At 35.7% G+C, this 27098-nt stretch overlaps 2 protein-coding genes across 4 annotated transcripts in view; one reads left to right on the plus strand and one right to left on the minus strand.

The window, feature by feature from the left end:
• The window catches only part of STRN (striatin), a 44134-nt gene extending 32395 nt beyond the window's left edge, over positions 1 to 11739 (plus strand). For all 3 annotated transcript variants that reach the window (XM_070932513.1, XM_070932514.1, XM_070932515.1), the window contains 9 exons: positions 2212 to 2348; positions 3094 to 3269; positions 4276 to 4323; positions 4870 to 4991; positions 5471 to 5638; positions 6918 to 7058; positions 8577 to 8684; positions 9667 to 9753; positions 9835 to 11739. In XM_070932513.1, coding sequence (XP_070788614.1) covers positions 2212 to 2348; positions 3094 to 3269; positions 4276 to 4323; positions 4870 to 4991; positions 5471 to 5638; positions 6918 to 7058; positions 8577 to 8684; positions 9667 to 9753; positions 9835 to 10004 — 1157 coding nt within the window. In that variant the 3' untranslated portion in view covers positions 10005 to 11739. The remainder of the gene's footprint in view (positions 1 to 2211; positions 2349 to 3093; positions 3270 to 4275; positions 4324 to 4869; positions 4992 to 5470; positions 5639 to 6917; positions 7059 to 8576; positions 8685 to 9666; positions 9754 to 9834) is intronic.
• A 6260-nt stretch (positions 11740 to 17999) lies between these two features.
• The window catches only part of VIT (vitrin), a 32601-nt gene continuing 23502 nt past the window's right edge, over positions 18000 to 27098 (minus strand). The window contains exons 10-15 of the mRNA XM_070950281.1: positions 26908 to 26970; positions 25292 to 25439; positions 23717 to 23820; positions 22399 to 22625; positions 18873 to 19386; positions 18000 to 18178 (exon numbers count right to left, since the gene is read on the minus strand). Of these exons, the coding sequence (XP_070806382.1) occupies positions 18000 to 18178; positions 18873 to 19386; positions 22399 to 22625; positions 23717 to 23820; positions 25292 to 25439; positions 26908 to 26970 (1235 nt within the window). The remainder of the gene's footprint in view (positions 18179 to 18872; positions 19387 to 22398; positions 22626 to 23716; positions 23821 to 25291; positions 25440 to 26907; positions 26971 to 27098) is intronic.

A 27098-nucleotide genomic window follows, 5' to 3' on the forward strand; every position in this document is an offset into this window, starting at 1 on the left:
GGGCGGCGAGTGCTATAGGGAGCTTCCTCCGCCCGCCCCCAAGAGTAAAAAAAAAAACTCCTGGGGGCTACGGAGAGCTCTACCTACACTCACCTGCTCTATCCCACATTTCCTCCTGGAAATGGGGTTTTTCGAGCCGCCTTTGCGCTGTACAGGCGGCTCTTTACAGGCGAAGGGGCTGGCGGTCCCAAGAGACCGTCTGGTGGCTACGAAGAGCAAACCGGAAGCCGCAATTTTTATTTATTAAAGTAAATAGAATAAATAAATATATGCTTGAGCCCCCCCCATTTTAATGTATCTCAGTATTAACTAATACTCAAAAGATTAATTTTAGCTAATTAAATCAATTTTTTAAAATCTAACCAAGTAATTCATCAAAATTTACAACCTAGGTTTATAAAAACTTTAATATCATTGATAGTACTTTTAAAAGTGGACTGCCATTTGTCAGAAATGATGTAGGGTGACCTGCTTGGGCAGGGGGGGTTGGATGAGATGACCTACAGTACAAGGTCCCTCCCAACTCCAACTCTATTTAATTTTATTTATTTGGTTCGATTTATATGCCGCCCTTCTCCGGAGACTCAGGGCGGCTTACAATGCGTTAAGCAATAGCCTTCATACTTTTGTATATACCTGCTTAGTAGGGCTTTCGCCCCCCCCCCCCACAAGTGGTGTTCTTTTTTATACAAAGTCAGCTTATTGCCCCCACAAACTGGGCTCTCATTTTACCTACCTCGAAAGGATGGAAGGCTGAGTCAACCTTGAGCCTGGTGAGATTTGAACTCGCAGTAATTGCAGGCAGCTGGTATTACTTAACAGTGCTTTAGTCTGCTGCGCCACCAAGACTCAACTCTGTTAAGTATTTTCTGTCTACCTTACATTATTAATTTTGAGAGGGGAACTCACAACATAGTTGTTCCGTAGTAAAATGGTCCTGTGACAGCTCTGTATCTAATACAGACAGACACCTATTGCATCCTTTAAAAAAATATTTTTCTAGCAGTTCTTGGTAATTGGTGATGTCAGTTGTTAAATTAGTCCTGAGTTCAGTGAAACTAGAATTGATACTAGGTTTTTTAATGTTTATGGTTTTATAAATTAAATATTAATTATTGATTGGGGCCCGTCCAATGTTTGATGTAAGATGGGTGGCTATATAACTATTTTAAATAAAATAAAGCTGGATTTTCAAAAACAAGTCATTAATTTGGTAGCACTTTATATCCCATTTTTCAATTTAACAGACATTACCAAAATGGCTTTTAAATTTAAACTGGACAGATGTCATGGAAACCTACAAACAAATGGAAAGCTACAAAAAAAGGATTAAACAGGAATTTTGTAAATATTTTGAAGCAGCAGTAGAAACATATTGATAATATTATGCTAAAACTCATCAGACTAAGAATTAAAAGATAGTGTAAAAATAATGCAAGCTAGTAAACCTTGGTCATTTTGGTGTCCTCTATTAATCTAAAAATCTATGGTTACTAGACTAAAATAATGAATTAGGGAAAGTTGAGCAATTCCATAATTTGAATAGAAAGATTTGCATAGACTTATGTAGGATTCTTGAAATGTTTTTGCTAATGAGAGCTGCTTATAATTTATGAAAAATATTCTGAGGCGCTAGAAAAATACTGAACATAAATGGCTTGATAAGAATTATTAAAACAAAAATCTCCAATACTAGATTTATTAGACATCAATATATCGTTAAAAATCTTTCTGGGCCAATATTAACTGTGATAAAATTTAAAAAATGAGAAATTAAGAAAATTATGGAATGAAGTGTATCTTGCCAGTTAATCTTGTGGTAATGTACATGAAAGAATCAAATGAAAGAAAAGGCATAAAGGTGTAGTTCAAAGTGCTGGTGACTGTAGTTTGAGCAGGATGGTTATTCCCTTGTGTTCCAGAGTTCTAAGCCTGACAGAGATTATTGGTTTGCAGTCTCTTCAGCAGGAACAACTGTAGGGAGCACTTGTGGATGATCTCAATCCTTTCCTTCTCTGGAGAGGAATTACAAAAACATGGTCTGCTCACCAGCTCTTTATTTCACTGTGGTCTTGTAGCAGAGCTGTCTTCAGTTTGCCATTTCTTCCTCAGAAGTCCCCCTTTTTTTGTTTTTGAAATGGTATTAGTAATTGAAGTTGTCTTCATGCAGTGCGTTACATGTTGTGGATTCATATGTGTTCTATCTTTCAGTAGAAGCTTTAACATTCCCTCCTTCTTCTGGGAAATCTTTCATTATGGGAGCAGATGAGGCCCTTGAGAGTGAGCTTGGCCTTGGGGAATTGGCAGGCCTTACAGTAGCCAATGAAGCAGATTCACTGACATATGATGTAAGTGCTAATCTCTTAATGTTACACTTATTTTGGTTTTGAATAGTGGTAAAATCTTTAATGACACCGAGAAGCTTTTAATTAGAAAAGAAGAATGGTTGCACCCTTTCCAAATGTTATTAAAAGGTATATTTCTTGAGCTGCAACTCAATTCATCAGATGAATAAATGACTAGACCAGCATAGTTTTTAAATTAAGGTGAGACAGATAGGGGAAAAATAGATTGCTTATGCAGATATAGGTTGCATGTGAGACAGATTACAAATGGTTAACAGTACTCAGGTGTTAAAAACCCATTGTGTTTGTTGAGACCTGCTGAAATCGCCTGCAAACTCAATGGTGGTAATAAATTCTGATTTTCCAAAACATTTATTGTAAGGTCTGCCATAGTGTGAGAATTCCGTACGTGAATTTAAAACTAAGAAATGGCTGTCAAGGAAGAGTCAATGAAAAGATGAGAATTAGATAGAGAGAAAACATTTCTTTGCAAGTTATATCCAGTGCTGTTTTGTAGATTACAGTATACATTTCTGATTGGCTATTGAAATTTGTTTAATGTATTACTTTAATACAGAGATTCATACCTGATTTGAAAAAACAGTAACATTTTAACTTCGAACATTTTGCTAGTCTTTACTGAGATTTGATAACATTATAATGAAGTACATCCTCTGTCAAGTGATTAATATAATTTGTATTAGTATATTCTGATTGGCTTGCCTAGTTTTTGTTCTTGTTACAATAGATAGCAAACAATAAAGATGCTCTGAGGAAGACTTGGAATCCCAAATTTACTTTAAGGAGCCATTTTGATGGAATAAGGAGCCTGGCTTTCCATCCAATTGAACCAGTGTTAATTACTGCTTCAGAAGACCATACATTAAAAATGTGGAATTTGCAAAAAACGTCTCCAGCAAAAAAGTAAGTTGATGGTTGAAATAGATACATTCCTGTAGGGCAGTGATGGCTAACCTTTTCCGGACCGAGTGCCCAAAGCGCGCTGATGTAATTACTATTACTATTTGAGAAAGAGGATAGAATAGTACTATTTTACAGTTTCTCTTGCAGCCATCTTTGTAGTGGTTGTATCATATAAATTTAAATAAGTGTACAATCAAGCTCATTTGGGCAAAAAATCCTAGGTTCATTTATATACTGATGGGGTCTGACCATGACTAACCAGAAATAAAAAATCTGGAGAAGACATTAATTTGGCATTGCAGCAAAAGTGAAGAATGCAGATTCCATGCTATGCAAATCACTAGGAGAAGAACTGAAAATAAAAATGCCAACATCATAACTTTATGGTATGTCTGCATCTGAAGCACTGTACACAGTCCTGGTTCTTGCATTTATAAAAGCATATAATAGAACTAAACAAAGTTCAGAAGAGGAAAACTAAAATGAAGATGCTCAAATGCCTTCTCTATGAGAAAAGGCTCAAATATTTGGGACCATAGCCTGGAGAAAGGACAACCAATTGGAGGCATGATCAAGATGTATAAATCATGCATGACATGTAAAAGTGGACACATAGATAGTTTTATCTCTTGGTGAAAGTCAGGGCCATCCAATGAAAATGTAAATCTAAAACCATTCCAGGCAGCACATTTTTAACTTGAGGAATTATTACTTCATAAAATGATGATAGCTATTAACTTGAGTGGCTTTAAAAAGGAAATGGATGAACTCATGGAGAACAGTATCTTAAGGGTTACTGTTCTTGAAAACTCATTATATCTGCCAACAGCACAAAAACAATTGTGGGGGAGGAGCATCTCTCTGTCTCTTGCTTGCAAACACTCCAGTTGCATCAGGTTGGTTATTGTGAGAAACAAAATGCCAAGCTAAGAGGATTATTGACCTAATTTTGCAAGGTTGTTCTTGCAATAACTTAAATAATAACTTACTTATTATTTTTGTTTAGGAGCACCTCACTTGATGTTGAACCTATCTATACTTTCAGGGCACATAAGTAAGTAAATGTGGACAAAAAGATAGAATGTAATTTGGTTGCTGCAGATGTAACACTGCAGCTTCTCTTAAAAGAGAACTGAGGGATTATGTAAAGCATGAAATAGTGGTGAGCATTTGCTTCATTTTGTGGTTGAAGCTGAACTCACCACACATTGAATGTTTCTAAACATATCTTGTATGCTTGTGGTAACTAAGAAACTCTTACAGTTGACTGGTGGTACAGTTGGCTGAATGATTGCATTGGTTTCTCTTGCTGCTATTGCTGTTATATCTGTGGACTATGCGGAATACAGAGGTAATTCTTAGGAGGTCTTAAAGCTTTCTCCCACAACTGATAGACAAATAGATTTGGGGAGCATACTTAGGAGATTTATTTGTGTTTAATGTGATGTGCTGTACACTAGCTCTTCATTTCCAAGACAAAAAAAATACCTGGACATCTATGATTTCTACTGTAAATTAGAGTCATTAGTGTTGGATGACAATCTGTTGTTAGGGGGGAAAATCACTAATCAGTGCTGTCATAATATGCTTTCTCTTACAGCAGTCCAGTGCTTTGCGTAGTGATGAGTAACAATGGTGAGCAGTGTTACAGTGGAGGCACTGATGGCCTCATCCAGAGTTGGAATACTACAAATCCGAATATTGATCCTTATGATTCATATGGTTAGTGATTCTTCTTTTGTTGCCTTTTATTTTTGGATGTTTTTGGATATTTTGCAAACATATTCCATGCACTAGATTTCAACATGAAATCAAGAAAAAATACTCTATTTTATATATAGTGCTACACACACACATACACACACACACACACACACACACACACAGTATAGCAGTAGTTTAATAATAATATATTAATTTATTAATCGTATGTATTTATAAGAACCTGATGATATGAAAACCTAGGAAATGGGTTGTGTGATAGAGGACTTCTCAAGAGAAACCCTCAAATAGTTATAAAATAATCCTATATAAATTTTAGAATAAACTCTCAATCTCTTGATTATCAGGACCAATTGGTGTCATAAAAAATAAGGTAGTTCTTTTTAAAGGATAGTGATATTTTAGTTTAATGAAGCCTCCAAACTCTATGAAAATATTTTTAGGAACTAACATCTTAAAATATATGGTTTTGTTCTCAGATCCTTCCATCTTAAGAGGTGCACTTGTAGGCCACTCAGATGCAGTCTGGGGTTTGGTTTATAGTGGAACACACCAGCGTTTGCTCTCCTGTTCAGCAGATGGCACCATACGTTTATGGAAGGCTTTGGAGATCTCTCCTGCTTTAAATATATTTAATGATAATCAAGGTACTGTACAATCTTCTGTTTCTTAGAATGCATTGCATTTGCTTTACATACATACATACATACATACATACATACATACATACATACCATTATAGTTTTATTATATTTCATTACTTCTTTATACTTGTTAATTATCAGAATAAAAGCTGTTGGCTTGTTTTCAATGTGTGTTTGTATAAGATTGGTTATTTTTAAAAGGAACTACTATTAGAGAACATTCACTCATTTTTTAAAAAAATTACATCTTAAGATGGTTTTTAATTTTCTACATACAGCTGGAGATTGAACTGTAACAGTAATTGGTAGATTATATTCAATTATATATTCTGCCAGTCATAGGAATGAGTACCACCAGTGGATAGAATACTCCCTCTGCCATTCATTCAATCAATACTCCATGTCTCTGCCATAGGATTTGGATGCATGGTTTAAGGTGGGTGGACTTTGTGAAGAAAGAAAAAGAAAAAGAAACTCTTTCTGCACAGGTTTGCTCACAGGAAAACAAGAGGAAGCCTTGTATTTGATGATAAGATTATATTCCTATCAAATATGGTATAAGACTCCATACTGGAGAAAGTGTATGCTCTTATATTGTATGGCAGTGTAGTCATTGCTGGAGAAATACATTATTGTTACTTTCTAAATGAGCAGTATTCAAATGCTTTCCTTAAAATAGTTCTATCATTCTCTGGAATAAATATTATAATTTGAGACTCTCGTGGATGGCTTCATCATTGGAATATTCATATCAAATACTAATGAAAGCAACATTACAGGGTTTATTCATTGTAAAGAAATATTACTTTGGTTATTCCAAATTTTCCAATAATATTTTTTTATCCAATTTTGTGCAACATGTGTTCTCTTCCCTATAACCATGTTATCATTTTAGCTGTTGGTGGGATTCTTCTTATAGATGAATGGCATAGCTAGATTCATTTTTATGCTGATTCCACCTAACTTTTCATTGTGTATTTTTTATGCTTTTTTGTTCTGAAGTTACTCTGGTTGGGTAAATCTTGAATTAAAGATATATATAAATATTTAATTAAGATTTTGGTGGTTTCACTGTTGAGATAGATTTCTCCTGTTCTAACACCTCAAAAATTGTTTATTATGCAATTAAAAAACCCATATTTCTTGTGTATGTCATCCTCTCAAGTAATATTTACATTATTGTTACTTGAATACTCATGCTAAAATAAATATAGCTATTTCAGGTTATAACTTCACAGTAACTGTTTAAACTTGTTTTGTACTCTGGGCATTCTTTTTGTAGAAATGGGAATTCCATCATCTGTGGATCTAGTGAGCAGTGACCCAAGCCTTATGGTAGCATCATTTAACACTGGATATACAAGCATTTTTAACATGGAAACAAAACAACACATTCTTACCTTGGAGTCCAACATAGATACTAGTATGTATTAAATACTGCAACAAGGGTTGGTGGGGAATTATTTTTATGATAGTCTAATTTGTTGAAAATCTTCAAAAAAAAAAAAGTTGATGCAGTGTGTCTATATGTCTGTCTACTCTGTTTCTCCGAAAATAAGACATCCCCTGATAATAAGCCCAGTCAGGCTTTTGAGCGCATGTGCTACAGTAAGCCTCCTCCTGAAAATAAGCCCTCCCTGAAAATACTTAAACGCAGAGCTGGAAATCAGGTAAAATGGCAAGAGGAGCCCTATCTTGTTCTACGCGCCCCAAAATAATAAGACCTCCCTGAAAATAAGGCCAAGTGCTTATTTCAGGGTTCAAAAAAATATATGACAGGGTCTTATTTTTGGGGAAATAATGATAATTATCTAAGCATAATGGAGAAAATGGTAGTGAAGTGTTAAAAATCAAATGGAATGAATGAAGAAGAGAATTTGTTTTGAGAAGGAAGGGCTGTAGAATTGATTAAGCCCCCCCAAAAAAACATTTAAAGGGAACTTCTTGAAGAGCCCTTAACAAAAATTGCCCCCAAGAAATAGAAAAAAAAACAAAGAAAATTAGTAAAGAAGCAGCTTCCGATCTTTTTTTGATAGCAGTTATAAATGCATTTATATTTTATCCTTTCTGTCTAAGATTACACCATAAATTCCTTTTTTCTACAAGCTGCCCTTTCTAATCTTCAAATCCATAAATCACAGTTTATTTTTCTAATTTTTAAGCAAAAATTCTATAAAGGGATTCCAGTTACTGACAAATGTACTTGTTGAACTTTCGCTAATCAAACAAGTTAATTTTGCTATCTCTGCTAGTTCTGTCATTTTCATTAAGCATTCCTCTGTTGTGGATATTTTAGAAACTTTCCATTTTTGTGCAAATAATAATCTGGCAGCAGTAACCATACATAAAAATAATCATCCATAGGTCTTTGTTACTTGACTGCGCATTAATCCTAGCAAGAAAATTTCTAGTTTCAGATGAATGTTGATCTTTAAAATTGTTTGTATTATTATATGTTTTTAAACCCAGAAATTTCTGGCTTTTTTACAAAATGATGTTATAAAATGACCCTTCATGTTGTCCACATTTTCAATATATATTTGAAGTATCTTTATATTTTCTTGACAATTTTTCTATAGTCATATATCAATGCTACATAATTTTATCAAATTTTATCTTTTAGGTTATAACATAGTGTAAATTGGAATCTTTTTAACCACATACGTTTCTATTGTTCTATCATTATATTGTGTCAAAAGTTCTTAGTCCATTTAATCATATGATATTTAATTTGTTCTTCTTTTGTGTGCTTTATATAGGAATCCACTATGTTTAGAGAGCCTAATAATTTAAATAATGTGAACATAATTGTTTGGGTCCCGAAAATGTTCTTTCATCAGAATTGCCTACTAGATAAGGCCATTAGTGTTTCAGAATTTTATGTGACTTAAACATTTTTTTTGGAGTTGATTTTGTTTGCATGTGTGTTTTCTGTCAACAGCAGTTAACACTTCTTGCCAAATAAACAAAGTAATCAGTCACCCAACTCTTCCAATAAGCATCACAGCCCATGAGGACAGGCACATTAAATTCTATGACAATAACACAGGTAAGTAGCCTGTTTCTCTGTGTAATATACCGTAAACCCCAAGATGATATGGGATCACTGACAATTTGAAAATAACTTCATTAAGAGGTGAATTTTTAAGTTCAGTATCCAGTTATAACCACTGACAGACAAAAACAATTGTAAGAATAAAGGCTTGTTGGCTGAGCAATGCAGCCTATAGAATTAAGTGGGTAGTGCATTGTATTTATGGTAGAAATCTTGGATACTTGTCATTGGTATGATCTGTCCACAGCTTTTTAAGAGACCTGAAGAAACCATTTATATTAATGTGTTTTCTACATAGTGCAAAATGAGATTGCTGTTAAAATCTGTGGAGATTTTTTGTTCTTTGTATAAACTTGTAAAAATCTTCCAGAAAAGATTTTTAGACTGTTTTTGCTCATAACACAATGAAAGTAAATTTGTAAATCATATCCCTTAAAATATTTGTAGTTGTTTATAATTCTTAGGGTATATGCCCAAAGGAAGAAATGTGTGGTGCAATCAGGACTCAGTTTTACTGAATACATTTCTGTTCAAGAATTTTAACTATTTAGCTTGGCAAAGAAGCTGATTAAGAGTTTGTGCGAGCAACATAGCAATGTATTGCAAATGTGTTTACAGATTCTTTCTTCAAAGCTATGTAAGAGTAAAGGCCTTTGGGAAGTGCAGGGGAGAACTGTAAAGGCGATGCTGATCTATTCCTTTAGAAACTAATAAAGATATGGTGTACTGTGACCCAAGTATCAGTTTTGAGAAGCATAATATACAGTGAAGGTGATATTGACAAGAACAGTGCATAATTAGGTGATTATTCAGCAAAGAGACTAGAGTTCGTTAAGAATAAGATATTCTGCTTTGTGCTAATACATGGTACAGTATAGATGTTTAGTATGAGTACATGTCATTTTACATTTCCAACTTTCTTTAATATCTTAAACTGATTGCAAGTTCTAATATATTTGTATATTCAACTGCAAAGGGAAACTGATCCACTCTATGGTAGCCCACTTGGATGCAGTCACAAGTTTAGCTGTTGATCCAAATGGCTTGTATTTGATGTCCGGCAGTAAGTACATTTTGTCTTTTTAAAAGTGTCTTGCTAACAATAGGATTGGTCACAAAAGTAAGAACTTCTTTTCTCCTTTAGGCCACGATTGTTCTATACGCTTATGGAACCTTGAAAGCAAAACCTGCATCCAGGAATTTACAGCTCATCGCAAAAAGCACGATGAATCCATTCATGATGTGGCATTCCATCCCACCAAATGTTACATTGCCAGTGCAGGAGCAGACGCACTTGCCAAAGTCTTTGTATGATGCAACACTTTCCTGTCCTTCTAGCTGCCTTGTACATATCTATAAATATATATGTCTATATCTATAAAATAAGCTGTACAAAAGATAAGAGCAAGAATCTTCTTGTAATCTTTAATTCCGTGAATGTTAGCAATTACTTCTGATTATATGATCTCAGTCCTGAGAGCTTGGAAGCTCCCTATTTCAAGCGATCTATGGAAGAACCGTTTAATTTTGAAAGTGTCCTTTTTTGTCTAGGCTGGCCTTGGGCAAAATGAGATGCTGTCTCAATTTATGCAACACAAAGGCTAACAGCTTGCTTGGGTATTAATGGATAAGCTTCTCCCAACCTGGTGTACTGTAAATGTGTTGAGGCTGCAACTCTTAAGAGCTTCCGGACAGCACTTCTACAGGACAACAAGTTGGAGGAGGTAGCAAACAGATCTTAAGTTATAATGTTCCCCTTATTGGAAATTCATGCAATTCAGATCCTTGAATTGTCTCGTCTCCTTTTCTAGCACTGAATGGTTAAATGAGTCACAGAATCTCAGCCTGAACAGTCTTATAATAGATAGGTTGGATTTAAAGTATTGACTATTTAAAAATACGAATGCGATAACATTTTCTAAAATTATGTTAAAAGAAGATAGGTAAAAGGCTTATAAATGTAAATTCTATTGAAACTGTTGGAAATGAATGTTAACGGGTGGCTGGAACCACAGTATAGCCTTTAATGTAACTTCTTCTAAGATGATGGGGCATATGTTTACAATAAGGATCTGATTAGTTTCAGATGCTAATGACTATTCATTGTAGAGCTAAGGAATATTACGTATCTTTCCAACTACCCAACAAATGCAATTTCTAAATTTTCCTCACGGGGGTGATTATTGGTTTGGAAAACATATGTATGCTTTTTTTCCTGCTTTCTAAACTATACTGCATCAGAACGTAATAAACCATACAAGAGCAGTACTGTTTGGGATATGTGAGGTGATTGACTTCTATTTACCATGGACAAAACCCATATGAAATAACAATGGTTTCCTGCCCTCTTCCAGTGATTCCATAATGTTTGCCAAAACTGGGAGGGTTTATGCCAATGTAAGCTGCAAGTGTCCTAAGGTAGATGGTGTTCTTCTATATCTGGGGTGTCAAACTCAAGGCCCGCGGACTGGACTGGAAATATCAAGGACCCCCCAACGGTGCCTCTGGAGGCTACAACGGGCTGTGTGCAGCCCCCCCGCACCTTGTTTTCACCCTCCATGGCCTCCTGCAGCATTCTGCTGGCTGAAAATGGGCCAAAAATGGCCCCGAAAACCGGCCCAAAATCACCCCCCCAAAAACAGCTCAAGAAACAAGCTGAAAACGGGCCCAAAAATGGGCCATGGAGGGTGAAAAAGAAGTGCAGGAGCCCCCCGTGTTCCGTTTTGGCCAGCAGGGTGCTGCAGGAGGCATCCATCCCACCCCCCACCCCCGCCGGCCCGTGGTGGAGAACTACAATGCTGATCCAGCCCTCAAAGAAATCCAGTTTGACATCCCTGTTCTATATGCATTATTCTCTTCCCTTGCCTGCTGCCCACAATCGTCATGGTTTTATATAACAGGCCTTGAAGTGTTGGGAATATTTGACTGGATTTGGTTTTTGAAAGTACTTGAAACTTAAAAAGATTGGCCATCTTTGGCTATTATGTTATGGTACTATTAACGGTTATTTTTTTGTAGGTTTGTTACAAAAAACCCAAACCTGTTATAATTGTTTCCTCTCCTACAAAAACTGATTAAATAGGAATAGCTGTTACACATTCATTATTTTTGTGATTTTGTGTCAAAGCAGAAAATCCAACTACACAAAACACATTAATCTATGTGTGACTGTTGTGTATTTCCCTTTACTAGCTTGATATCCTTATTTTTTAAAAGGATATTACAGATGTTAAGCTGTGTATATTTTGTGTATGTGTGTATATGTATATATATATATATCTTTATATATATATATAAATATATGACAGAGATTGTAAACAGTATATATTATAAGTAAGGGAGATTCTATGGATAATTTCAATGTTTTAGTACTGAAAGTTCTTGAGACTTAATACAAAGGATAAAACATAAATAGTACTGTGCTTTTTGCTTAAAACAACATAATACAAAATTGCTGATGTTTAAATTGCTGTACATATCACTAATAGGTCAGCATGTTTGATTAAATTATGAATGTAACAAATGTTCCTGTTCAAATATTGATAGAAGGATGTGCCATCCTGCTTAGTGATTTTTTGATCCAAGAGAAGTGACTTTTAAAACAGGTGAATAGCCAGAGTTTTGAGGTGCCATTGAGCAAACAAAATGTAGCCTTATGAGATTGCGGGCTCTGTTGCAGATTTTGTGTTTGTCTTTCAGATTGCATATTAAAATCTGCATTGTACTAAATACAAATATATTCTGTTGCAGTTGAAAAATATCCTTTTTAATTGATAAGCTGTTTCATTTATCTTGCAATCTTGGATTGCACTTCTGTTATGCATTCATACTCATTTTTAGATCAGTTTGATTAATGTTCAATGTGTATCTTTTCTTTATGTTATTCAAATTAAGTTCATCACATCAACTGCCTTCACTTAAATTACTGTAGTTGAAATCATGTCTAATTATTTAAATATTTTGCCTATGCAGCTAACCAGGGAGAAAATGCTGAGCATATGCTTGTCATCTGAAGATGTAGCTATTGATTTGTGAAGAACAGGAAGAAATGTGTGAACTAGTGCTGCCCTTAGACCCTCCATAATTTATTTCAAGAGCACATTCTTTTCCCCTTGTTATCTTTCCTTTTCAAATAAGGAGGAGAAAATTTAAGCCTCCAGTTGTTGTTTGAAGCAAAAAAAAAAAAAAAAAAGATATCTTAACTGCATGCTAACTGAAACCCTGTACTGTAAATCAACAAACTGAAAACACACAATGGTAACCATGTTTCATAGTAATATATGTGATTTACAGGTACCAGTATATATTTATCCTGTTGGTCTTCTTATTAAACAATCGTTTAAAGTGCTTGAAAAGTACAAAAGTGTAGCTTGGTTGTAGTTGGATGGATATATTTTATTTCTTCTAGTATATTACTTGGCATTTCACTAACTGCCCTCCTGGACAATAGACACATTTGGATTTTGCATGTACAGAACAATTTTTGTGCATACATGAAGTTATATTTTAGTACATGACTTTTCGTTAAGCATTAACAGAAGGGCAATAGCTTATGTTCTTTTTGCCATATTTTATTTCAGAGAATCTAGAGAAATCTCTTAATTTGAATTCTTTTGAGTATTTGGATTTAAATCTATTACTTTGAGATAATTCGTAGTAGTTTTGGTAGTACTAGAAGTGATTTTCATTCTTCATCAGAAAACTGTGGTTCGTTTCTTGTGTTTTATACTACAGCTAAACTGAAATGAAATCCCTCCCCAAAATATAAATGAAATTCCTGAAAAAGAATAGAAATCCTTCTGCATTTAGCATGGTAACAGTAGCTGTCATAGACTGCTTCAATAAATATGTACGCGGATCTACATCGTTCATGTGATGATCACTGTATTTCATGGATACAAACCTTAATATTGGCTTGGATCAATAGAAAGAAGTAATGAAGTATGGGTGATACTGATCATGAACCCCTCAAACTACTCTTCGATTTGACATAATGTGAGGGTTTTTTTTTTTCTTTATAAAAATGGCTTTTATAATTCCCTCTATTTTCTTATATATGTTTACTTAGAAGTACATCCTCTATGATCAACAGGACTTACTCCAACAGAAACATACATAGAATTTGCAATATTTTTATTATACTGGAAATAGTTTTAATAATGCTTTGTAATGCCAGTTTGCCTAAATTTTGATTAAAATCATTTAGGCTTCTGTTTCATCATATTAGGAGATTTTGCATCAACAAAGAAAACGGTGATGATGCTAGATTTTAGGAATATTTATAACAAAGAATTCTTCACTGAATATTACTCAATATCTGTCAGTTTTAGTCCAGGAGTTATTCATAATTGTTATAAATATGCACTTTAAAGTTGTCAATATAGTTTGTCATTTGGTTAACATCAACTAAAGATGCAAAAAGTGGAACATGCCAATTGAGAATTAGTATAGCAATTTAAAAAATAAACTTTTTAAAAGCAAATGGCACAAACTTTGTGAAGCATCTTGAGTAAATCTGTCTACCAAGAAAATTTTCTTGTAATTGTTTTTGCAATTAAATATGAGGTAAAAGTGATGTGGTAATGAAGGTAGTAACTCTGGGTAGTTGCTAATAAAGTGTGAATGTTTTGTACAGTACTTGCATTCTCTGTTGAATAAAATCTAATGGACCTTTCTGTAGTAACACTATACAGAGCAGCTTTACTAAACATTGCAGCAACAAATAAATGTCCTTTGTAATATATATTTATGTAAATTGGGTGCTAATAAATACTATTTTTCAACACCTTCGTATCTTTGCATTTGATACCGGTGCACGAATGTATGGATCAGGGGTGGGTTCTACTTACATTTACTACCGGCTTGCAACGGGGCCGCGCGCTCGCTTCGCTTGCGCACGCCCTTCTGTGCATGCGCAGAAGCTTCCTGATGACATCAGGGTCGGTGGGCGGAGCCTCCCTTCGGTTTTACTACCGGTTCTATAGAACCGGTCCAAACCGGGGGCAACCCCCACTGGTATGGATGTTACAGGTTGGAGAAAACACTGAAAATGTAAGGCTTAGAATAGAAAGAAAAGGTTCTTTATAAACTGGTTTTTGCTCCATAGAAATATAGTGTGTTTTGCTTATAATGATCTTTGATTGCTGCTACTGAATTAAAATAAAACCTCAATAGGGGTCAGTCTTAGAATTAAGCTGTTGGATTCTCCCAAATTTATTATTTTAGATTATTTATTAAGCAAAACAAGGACTGGGGAGATAGATATATGATTTAATTTAAGCCCAGCCAATTCTGGGAGTTGAAGTCCACACATCTTAAACTTGCTAAGGTTGAAAAATGGTACACTGCCACACTGGTCCAGTGTAGATTATTATATAGATATTTTTGAGTTTTCCAATCATGGACTGGGAATGACTGATCTATTAGTCTGTGAGAGAGCTCCTGCATAGTATTTCTATGTGTAATATGTAGGTGATGGCTTGTACTAATGAAAACTGTTAAGTTCCTATACAGAAAGAGCCTTGGTAGTACAGTGGTCTAAGGCACCCTGTTATTAAGCTAGTTATTAAGACCAGCTGCCTGCAATTACTGCAGGTTCGAATCTCGCCAAGGCTCAAGGTTGACTCAGCCTTCCATCCTTTCTAAGGTAGGTAAATTGAGGACCCAGTTGTGGGGGAAATAAGCTGACTTTGTATAAATATACAAAAGGATGAAGGCTATTGCTTAGCGTATTGTAAGCCGCCCTGAATCTCCGGAGAAGGGCGGCATATAAATCAAATTTAAAAAAAAAATGCTGTTTCTGTCTGCAATGATGTATGTCCAAGTTAGCTGGAGTCTATAATTTCAAGAATATATAGTACATGATATCTAGGAAAAGCAACATGATGATCAATACACATGTACACTGAGCGCTCTGTACTGGAGACAGATTTCTTGTGTGTCAAATCAAACTTGACCAAATAAAGTTTGGTTCAACTCAATTCAATTCAATAATATACTGATGTATATTTTCATGGCCGATATGTGCTGGGCAGTGTTGTGTTTCAGGGTTTAGTGACCGCAACAGATTTCCTGACTTTTCACCAACAGCTATGACTGGCATTTATTTTAAAATACATTTTGGACTGCTATACAGGGCATAGGCAGGGCCCGATTAGGTACCTGCTGACTTCTGATTGGCGAAGCTTTTTAAAATGAACCCTTTGATGTAGAAGCATTTCTTCTAATCTATTGTGTGGTGGACCCATGAATGATATAATTCGATAATGACTGGTTAGAGCCACTTAAGATATGTTTGAGATGTTCTAATATTCACCTGTTATACTTAAAAGGATAATCTTAGAAATATGTTCCAATGAATTGTAGCATTCTTGAGAATATGTAGTTTTCATACAGCATAGTATTAATTTGTTTTATTACTAATCTCATCCCACATTTGGATTGTTAGGCTGAAACAGAATTCTGATTATTCAGAATTCATCAGAACAATAGTAATATCCATTTAAGAATTAGCCACTAAAATGTTTATTTGTAGGGCATGCATAATTCATAATGATTTCCATGCTGAAAACTTCATGGACTTCATGGACTTCATGGACCAATAATCCCATGTAATATAAGAGTATTTGTTTGTCTCCTCTTGGAAAAAAAAATGTGAACAAGGCAGTGTGTGCATATGACAGCATCTTCTGAATACTCCTGAAGTTTCTTACATATTAAAACACTAAACATTTTGCTTTTTCATTAAAAAAAAAGTAACACAATTTTTGTAACTTTTATTGGAAAAAGTACCACAGCTTACAAAAAGCTATTATAAAACAGAAGATGGAGCTTTGCTCCCTTTTGGATATACAAGTGCATAGGGGGAAGGCATGAAATTGAGATTCACAAATTCATGTTTCATTACTCATCAATACTTAGCTGAATTCTTTGCACCTGCCTTCACTAAGGGAAGCAAAGCAACGATAATCAGCTAAAACAACATTTCAGAAGACAAATGAAGTAAAGAAAGCTGACATAACAATTACTGACCATTAAACATGAAGAAGTGCTCAAGTAACCCTCCACTGTATACTTGTGAAATCGTTGGTTTACTCACCAAAACTATCTAATGTAGCACAGTAATTCATCTTTGTATGGGTTTCTAGAAAGTGGCCAGTTTTCTTTAAAAAAACAAAACAAAAGCCTTCGGAAATACTTATAAAATTACAATTGATGTCTGTTTTTGTAAATTGGAAAAAATAAATATGAATATAAGTATATAGAATCTTTCCTGAAATAGAATCAATCTAGTTTTGTATTTCTCACTATTTGCAATGTCAAGAAACGTCGATTAGAAGGGTTCAGCCGAAATACTCTATATATGTAGAGTATTTTCACTTTCAAACTACTTTTGGAGACTTCTTTCTCTATATGGAAATCCTAGATAAGCAACAGGAAACCGTTATTAGGGCTCAACCTCTACTATTTAGTCTACTAAGGATGAAAAAGCTATTATAAATATTATTGTGTTTTAGAATTCAAATGCTAATAGTAATTTACTAGGGGTTTTTATTTTTTTAAAGGAAAACATTCCCAATGAGACCTATGATTGATTGGATGTACCATGTTTGTAACAGTTGTCAAGATTAATCAGCAGGCTACTCTCCTTACTTATATGACAATGAGTGGAAAATTCTGGCTATGCTGTCTTCATGAATGTAATAAGGAGAACAATGATGAACTTATCTATATATCTAGCTGCCCCACAATTTGGGCTCATGTTACAGACTGGTATACAGTTGAAGCACATAAAATGGAAGTAAAGGCAAAATATACAATGTGCTGAAAACTTCCTCCAGTGCTTGGTAAGCAGGTCACAGATAACATGCTTTTTTGATTACACTGTCTATATTTAATCATTGTCTTGTTTGCTTCTTATCATTTACATGACTGCCAACATCTGTAATTAAAGGTTAGGATCCAAACTATTTTACGATATTCGAAAGTGATAAGTCAAGCCTGTTTCTTGCCTTCACCACCACTCTTGGAGACAAATGCTAAAGGTTGAAATCTTCAGAAATATTCCATGCCTGTTAAACTGAAAAGTTAAATTCATTGAGTCCAACTGATAATTTTAAACAAGTCAAAAGCTATTGGCCAAATTGTTAACAGATCAGTTCAGAAATCAGTAAAGGGAGGTGTGGAAAGCATCACTTCCATTATGGTTATGCTTGGAGAACAGATCTGAAATTATCCTTTAGGTAAAATTTCTCATCAGGCATTTATAGGATGCAATTTCAGCAATGCAACCATTGTAGCTGGATACAATCAGTTCCGTGGCTGTGAATTGAACTCTGTACAAATATTCTGAACGATCTTAGGAACAAATCTATAGAGTCTGTCAAATTCATCCACAAAGAATGAATGTTCCTTATCAGGGTCAGTTGCCACAGCTTCCAGTTCATCTTGGGCAGCCCATGCAATTCCTATTGAGTAGGCTATTACACCTGTAGGGGGGAAAATAGGCCATAATGGATCAATGCTTTTTAAAAAATTTATGCAGCATTCATATACATCTTCATAATACTCCAGATAGAATATGAAAAAAAGAAGAGACTTGTGCCTCTTCAAAAGGAGTAATGCAGGTCCCTATTACTTTACAATTGGGGTATTTTTTTAATGGTTTTCAAGTACCCAGGACCCCATGCTGAATTTTCTGTCAATTGAGAAAACAGTGAAAGCCCGAAGAGCAATTTCCCACCACTGTAACTTATGCTAAGTAAAATTGTGCTACGCTTTCGATCCAGAATTGAACTGCTCCCAGTTCAGCACTTTCCAAAAGAAGTGTCTTTTCTTAGACACTTCCTCCATTTAAATGTTTTTGCCCCTACAATTGTCCAGCTACTATGTCAGCAGTTTCTTTAAGGAGGTGACAATACACGTTCTATACACAACACAAGATATTCCAGGCCAGCCATGCCTAAAGGACCTAAGTCTTCAACAATTCCACCTAACTCAATTAAATTTGGTCCTCACACAATCTAAGAATAGTCTGTCAATTGTGGCTGTGGGGAATTGGGAATACTAAACTTAATCTTAACTTGGATTTCTGGGTGGCCTAATTTAAACGCCCTCTTCAGATCAATAGCCCTACACCTGGCTAAACCTTTCTGAAAGAAAAATACAACAACAGGCGATTACCATTTTGGTGTGCTGCTAAAGCTGGTCCCCTGACATCATCGTACGATCTGCCATCTGTAATCAAAATCATGATTTTCCGCTTGTTAGGTTTGGATTTGCTGAAGAGCTGCTCAAAGGCGAAGTTGATGGCTGCTCCGGTGCTGGTTCCTCCACTCCAGTAGTTGATTCTTTTGATAGCGTTCAGCAGCTCCTGCTTAGTGCTGTGCTTGTTAAAGTCAAATTCCAACCTTTGTTCATAAGTGTACTGCACAGCTCCGATCCGGGTATCTGTATCAGAAATCTCAAACTCTTTGCTAATATTGGCTACAAATTGCAGAATGGTGCGGAAGTTACCTGTGCCAACGCTGCTAGATCCATCAATGACAAACCCAATGTCGGCTGAATTTAGACAGGTTTTGCTGCAAGCCAGACGGTCAACATCACAGATTCGTTTTACTAAAGGCTGCACTACTTTGTACAAGGTAAACCAACTGGTGACATGAATGGAATAGTATCCATTGGTCCTGCATACAGCCTAAATGATAGAATATTTTTATTAAAAAAAATTCAAAAAAGCTTTATATCATAATAAAATCACATAAAATATTCAAAAATTACTGTAGTAGACACCCTGATTTCCCTCTGTTTACATGGTTTTGCTCATGAGTATAATTGCCAGAAAATACATTTATACATTTATAGATTTAATCTTGTAATATCACTGATCTGGAGTTATTCCTGTTTGCAGCTGGTCTCCATCAGTGTTCTAAGATCTGAAAACTTAATATTGCAGTTTTGTAATATTGCAAGCAAGACGACCCAGATTTGGGGGGCAATATGCTGACATTTGTAAACCACTCAGAGAGTGCTGTAAAGTACTATGCACGTGATGGTGAACCTATGGCACGTGTGGCACAGGTGGCACATGGAGCCCACTCTGCAGGCACGTGAGCCGTCACCCAGCTCAGCTCCACTGCGCATGAGCGCGCGCTTCCCACTGGCCAGCTGATTTTCGGGTCTGCCCTGCAACTGGGAGACGCGCATGCAGAGGACCTACCTTTCTCCTCACTTTTTGCTGCCTGTGCCTTCCCAGACCTCTGGAGATTCCGCTCCCAGCACTGTTTTGGGAGGTGAAGCTTTTTTTCCCCCTCCTAGCCGTTTTGGGAGGTGAGGTTTTTTCCCCTCTCAGCTGTTTTGGGAGGTGACGTTTTTTTCCCCTCTCAGCCATTTTGGGAGGCAAGGCTTTTTTCCCCGGCCCAGCCATTTTGGGAGGTGAGGCTTTTTCCCCTCTCAGCTGTTTTGGGAGGTGAGGCTTTTTCCCCTCTCAGCCGTTTTGGAAGGCAAGGCTTCCCCCCCCCCCGTGCTGTTTTGGGATGTGAGGCCAAATGGGAGGGGGTTGCACACGCATGTGCGGGGGGGAGCAGTGGTCACTTGTGCATGTGCAGGGGGTCGCGCACGCATGTGCAGGGGAGCGAGGTGTGCGGGAGGGGCATTGCATTATGAGTGTGGGCACGTGCGCGCGCACAATAGCGCACACACACGCTTTTGGCACCCGAGGAAAAAAAGGTTAGCCATCACTGTACTATGGAGTGGTGTATAAATGTAAGTGCTATTCCTCCTATCTTAACTCTATTGGAATTCTTTCACACAGTTTCCAGCCAGCATGGCCAGCGTACATATCAGGTGGGAAATTATTAGGAATGAAGTCCAATACACCTGAAGGTCCTTGGTTTTCTTTTATACAAGACTGGTTTTAGTACTGCAAAATCAGAATTTTGTCACTCGTTGAGATGGGTGACTTTATAACTTAATTAAACAAATAGATAAATAACTTTGTTCTATCACATGAATGGATTGCACATTTGTGTAGTTCTTTACTTTGTAAAATGCAGCTACCATAAATTAGTGTATACAAATATGTGCTTAATTCATGTCTCAGAAGGGCTCATTGTAGCTCTGTCCTAGCAAACTTAAATAAAATCAAAATTAGTCAATAGGCTGGAGCCTGCCCAGCTTTAAGGGATGAAGCACTTCAGAGTTTAGAAGAAATGTGTTTCATGGCAAACCTATGGAAAAGTGCACAAAATATCCAGAAGGTGTGACCAGAAAAGAAAAAGTTATTTTTGCATTTCCCAAAGACAGCTTTGCTTTTTGAAGGAGACTTCATTTGCCAAGCCTTCAGGAAGAATTCCAGCTCATAAGAATGCTCCTTAATTAAAAAGGCATTCTGTAAAATGCATCCAGTCTAAACTCTAGAGCTTATGAGGACAAGTTCTAACTAAGGTGCATCCAGAACTGTCATGTGTATTGTAACAAATTCATAAATAAATCCACCTGGAGGCAATAGCCCACAGTGTCCACAAAGCAAAATCTGAAACTCCAGATTTTCAATTGCAAAGTGTGTTGCTGCTGGAATTGTATAATTTCTCTCTGTTGCTCTCTGGACTGTTGTATTCTTCATTTTGTTATACTCAAGTTGATAGTCAAAATGAGCATGATACTAGAACTTCACCATATCTAGAGGAAAAAAACCTTTGGATTCCAATGGAAACTTTCCTTTGTTGTGAATAATAGGTATATATAGTATGGGGATAGTGAATCCAGTTAGAACTGTTTCAGAAGCAAAAGATAAAAGCCCCTTAACTCAGGGGTGGGTTCTACTTACCTATACTACCAGTTTGCAATGGGACCGCTCTCTCGTGCATGCACAGAAGCTTCTGTGCATGCACTGAAACTTCCTGATGACATCCGGGTCAGTGGGCGGAGCCTCCTGCTGGTTTTACTACCGGTTGTGAACTGGTCCGAACCAGGAACAATCCACCACTGCCTTAACTTCATAATATTGAGTTGTCCACAATTGTCCACTTCTTAATCAAATACAGTAGTTCTGTATTTCTTTTAAATACAGATAGTCCTTGACTTACAACCATTCATTAGTGACCATTACAACAGCACTGAAAAAAGTGACGTATGACCATTTGTCACACTTATGACTGTTGCAGCATTCCCTGGTCACATGATTAAAATGTGGATGCTTGGCAACTGGCATTTATTTATGGTGGTTGCAGTGTCCTGGTGTCACGTGATCACTTTTTGTGACCTTCTGACAAGCAAAGTCAATGGGGAAGCCAGATTCACTTAACAACCCTTGTTACTAACTTAACAACTGCAGTGATTCACTTAACAGCTGTGGCAAGAAAGGGTCTAAAATGGGGCAAAATTCACTTAACAATGAAAGCAACAATCTTGCTTAGCAATGGAAATTTTGAGCCCAATTGTAGTTGTAAGTCAAGGACTATCTGTATCCACTATCCAAGAACAGTTTTCATTGGCTTTGTTTTTAAATTTAAAAAAGTATGGTAACTTAATGCACATTGCATTATCACAATGCTTGGCAAAACTGAGCCCAGGACTGTAAAGTAATGACTTTGGCAAAACAACTATAATCTGTTCTTGTCTGATTATGCCATATGTGGTAAAGTGATCAGACTTTGTATTTTCCCAGAATAATACATGCACACTCCAAAATCTGCCACTTTCTTCTTACCTTGTCCACAAAGTTTGTCTCAATGACATTTTTCTTTTCATTTTCATCGGGTCCTTCAATGGTGACAAAGAAAATGTTAATGCCAGACTCCCGTGCCAACCTGGAGGCTTCTTCTACCTTATCAGTGGGCCATCCATCCACTAACACGACAGCCACATTGGGGGCACCTCCTCGATTGCCGTTGGCATCTTCAAAGTAGTTTTTGTTAACAAAGGACAAAGCTTTTCCTGTGTGAGAAAGTGGCAGAGGGGAAAGAGTTGTTCCTTTGTTTAGTAAATCTTTAAAAAGTTAGTTCCTATTTATTTATTTGGCATTGTATTACACATTATTAAGACTAAAAATGATAAAATAGAGGACAGAAGCAAACCCCAATCAAAAGAAACCCAAAGCCAATGTCAAGATGCAGCGGATCAGTAGGAAGCTCCTTATTGTCAGGCTCAATTCGACGTAAAGCAATTATCTGCACTGTGATTTTGATAGGAATACATGCTCCGGTTGAAATGTGAATAGAAATAGCATTCATCCTGAAACAACAGCTGAAATAAACCTTCTGCCCACATTATGATGGAAATATTCATAGCCATTAAAACCATATGATGGAAATAATTTTCTCAACCAAATGTGTCTGAGACTGCAGATGTATATCAACTTCACATACATATCTAATAATCTTAATCTGTGCTGTTCCTACAGAAACTACTCAGATTTGTGGTAAAATGAAGGGCTCTACAATATCTGCATGATAAATTTTAGAAGCTGGAAAATACACTGCTCAAAAAAATAAAGGGAACACAAGCAGAAGACATCCGAGATCTGAATGAATGAAATAGCCTTATTAAATACTTTGTTCGTTACATACAGTAGTTTTGTGTTCCCTTTAGTTGTTTGAGCAGTATATAAACTATTGTATGTAAAGAACAAAGTATTTAATAAGGCTATTTCATTCATTCAGATCTCGGATGTCATTCATTCAGATCTCGGATGTCTTCTGCTTGTGTTCCCTTTATTTTTTTGAGCAGTGTTGTACAGTTCTTGCATCTTATTGTTTGAAATCCTAGGGCAATAAATGGTGATGCCAAAACATTCTATTCCACTGTATGAGTTTCCTCATACAGTGGAATAGAATGTATCTTTACATTGACTCCCTCTTTCAGAATTCAACACTGGGGGAACATGTTTCCACTCCCAAAATCAGAAAAGACAGTCTAGAATAAAGGAAGCAAGTGATAATCTTGAGCCGAATCTATTAAGAAACAATAACTTCAAATCTTGGCATCTGATTGTTAAGCAGATTTGGTATGACATATCAGCTACCTACCAACATTTGATAAGCCTCCTTTTTGGGATATTTTCTCAATGGCATTTTTTAAGTCCTTGGTATTTACATAGGCCTTCAAGTTAAATTCAGTAGAAGGGTTATCGCTGTTTGTAAAACGAAGAGAAAAAAACATGTAAAACCCAGTATTATCGGCAGCCCATTAATGAAAGTAAAGAAAGTCAATTTTCAGGTATTTTTTTCCAAGCAAAGAATTATATGCACAAATAGTTCCTGAATGCTGAGGTTTATGCTTTTACTTGTCACAATTGTTACTTGTAAGCAATTAGATTTCCATGGGTAATTTGTAGAGATGATTTTTTTAAAAGCAGAAAATAGAACTTCCTGTATAATAATTAATTAACAATTAAAAACAATTTATTATTAATTATTACTAATAATTTGCTATGCATTATTAATAGTAATAATTAATAGTAATAGTAAATTATTAATAGTAAATTGTTTGAATTGTTTAATAATTCATATTGAATTATTAATTTACTATTTGCTTCCATCTGCTAATTCCATCTTGTTCTGCCTTTCAAATAACTGGAGATCAGCTCTTTGGTTTAATAAAGGCATACCTACTTAATTTTACATAAGTTTATTAGTAGTCTATTGTTTTGTTTTGTTTTTCATGTTGGAACTTGAGATGGTCCTTCCTCAAGGCATCTAATTAAACTTTCTGAACCCATTATCACCTGAGATTAAAAACATAGCATGACCCATATTTCATCCCTAAGAGGTTGGTAGCTTTTCTTCTCTTCCCCAATACTTAGAATCCTTATATCTCTGAAATGTATCCAGAAAAATATAACATTATATATAAAGATCAAATATAAGATAAATTTTGGATAGCTAGAATAGGGGACTGAACTGTTTAATTTTTTATCATTTTTTTTTTCATCTATTCTGATACACCAACTATTTTGAAATTGGGTTGTATATATACATACACACAAATACCCCGATGCATATTTATTATTCCAATACACTCGTAATATAAATAAAGTTAAAAAGAAATAAAATGAAATAAAATAAAATGAACAAATTGAAAATAAGCTATCCCAAATAGGCAATATTCAAAGGAAAAAAAATACTGAGTATGTATAAATTGCCCTTTCTGCATATCTTTTTTGCTATTCTACTAGAACTCTTGAATATATTTGGTTACTGCCAAAGACAGAACATTAATTTATGACACCTTTTTTCAAACTTTGGCCTTCCTGAAGGGTTACATCTACTTTTAGAGTATAATATTTAATACACAATAGAAGAAATGAGTGCCCACCTCGTCCCGTTATTGACCAATGCTCTATTATGATCTGTTAGCAAATCTAAAGTCAGATACTCGCCTAAATCCATAAAAATTCATGAAATAGGAGTTAGAAAAGGAGTTAACATATCTTTCAATTTTATTGATATTTATTTTTGTAGGTGCTTGTGTGTATGTGTGTGTGTGTGTGTATGATTATCTGTGTCTATGTGTATGTATGTTTATGTGTGTGTATGATACACATTCTAAAATCTATATTACCTTCTTAAATAATGGTTTTTATAAAAACAATGCACTATTACCCATACTGAACAATGCCCATGAAAGGCCCTATTGGGCCAACATTCAAGGCTTGAGATACATCTTTGAGGAATTGTTTCTGGATCTGAAAACGGCGCCTGCCAATGCTCCAGCTCCCGTCTATCAAGAAGGCTAAGTCAACTTTGCAATCTAGGAAAATAAATTAGATGAAATACATTACAAATATATTAGAAGAGTTGGGGACCGTTTCTATTGTATGTTCTACGTTAAGATCATAACACCTCATTTATTTCTCAAGTGCTCTGCCTATCACTATTTGTGGTTATAGTCATGTTTGCAAGTGTTCTCAGGAGACAAAAGTGCAAGACAACCAAGATTGTCCAAAGCAGTGCTTGCAGTCCCTAATTTCTCAGGTCATGTTACAGCTGTGAACAGCCATCCAAATAACTTTTTCACGGCATTTGTTCTAATCTGGAGTACTCTGGTATTTTTTTTTCTTTAACCAACAGCCAAATTGCAGGGGCATACAAGAGCTTCTAGATCTTTTGAGACATTTAAGTAATTAATGCTTATTCAGAAACAAATGATTGAAGAACTATTGGTATGACTTTTTTCCAGAGGGGGGACAAAGGGGAAGCTAATTTCTTCATCCTTGTGGTCCTATAATGGACCCTGAAGGTTCTTCTGAATTTTCACACAACATAGGAAGTAAAACAAAGATTGCAGGGGAAAGGAGAAACTGATCAATATTGCCTTTGTTGGATTGAGCTCCTTCTACAAAGTAAGTTTTTCTAGTCATTGAACAATTAATCTGCATCCAGCCCCATAGAGTTGTGGGTGTGAGATTTTAAACTATGCTTTATACCTAATAATTTATCACAATAGGAAGAATGCTATGATTTTTTTTCTTACTTTCTTCTGACTTTCTAAAGATGGAGATTACTTGTTCATGCCATTCAGTTCACTCACAAACCGAATGAAGTTTAGTCCAGGAATAGCTTAGCTATGTAAAACAGTTTTATTGCTGTATACATCACTCAAACCCCTTCTCAGAGAGAGATGGGAAATTAAGGTATGAAATATGAGAAGAGAGGACTCATTGGAAAAGACCCTGATGTTGGGAAAAATTGAAGGGAAAAGGAGAAGGGGACGACAGAGGATAAAATGGTTAGATAATGTCATTGATGCAATGAACATGAATTGGCAAACTCTGGGAGACAGTGGAGGACAAGGGTACCCTGGTGTGCTATGGTCCATGGGGTCATGACTTAGTGACTGAACAACAAACAAACAAACAAATAACTTTAATACAAGCATTTACACTCATCTTATTGTATTGGGTAATATAACTCTGGATTAAAAAGTCATCCCTTCTCTCTCTCTTCTTACAGTAACCAAATTGATTATTATAATTTGTTGTTATCGCTGCAAGCTAGTGAAAAAAATATGCATTTATTAACAATTGATCAACATTTGAGTAAACCTGAATGGAAATTAATTTGTTCCCACTAGTAGTTCTGCTAGATTTCTCTTTGATCCCATTCCCCCCACCCCAAGAAGCAGATTTCATTCATGAAATGCCAAGCCTGTAAAATGTTCTCTTTGTCTGCTAAAAACAGATTATGAAAGGATCTAAATACATTTCTGATTCACATACTTGGATTTCCCTGGGAAACTGGCTTCAGAGGCTTTGGGACTATGTCTTCTTTGGAGCTGAAACCTAGAATGATCAATGTTATATATTATTAAATTTGAAGGTCAGGAAAGAGGAGACATTCACATCAAATATCAGTCTGCTAATTGAATGATGAACAAGGAAATCATGGAGATGCTTTCAGATGCTTGAAA

This window comes from Pituophis catenifer, unplaced genomic scaffold (genome assembly GCF_029215685.1).
Source record: "Pituophis catenifer annectens isolate HBS135680 unplaced genomic scaffold, rPitCat1.0.hap2 SCAF_1, whole genome shotgun sequence".
Classification (NCBI taxonomy): domain Eukaryota; kingdom Metazoa; phylum Chordata; class Lepidosauria; order Squamata; family Colubridae; genus Pituophis; species Pituophis catenifer.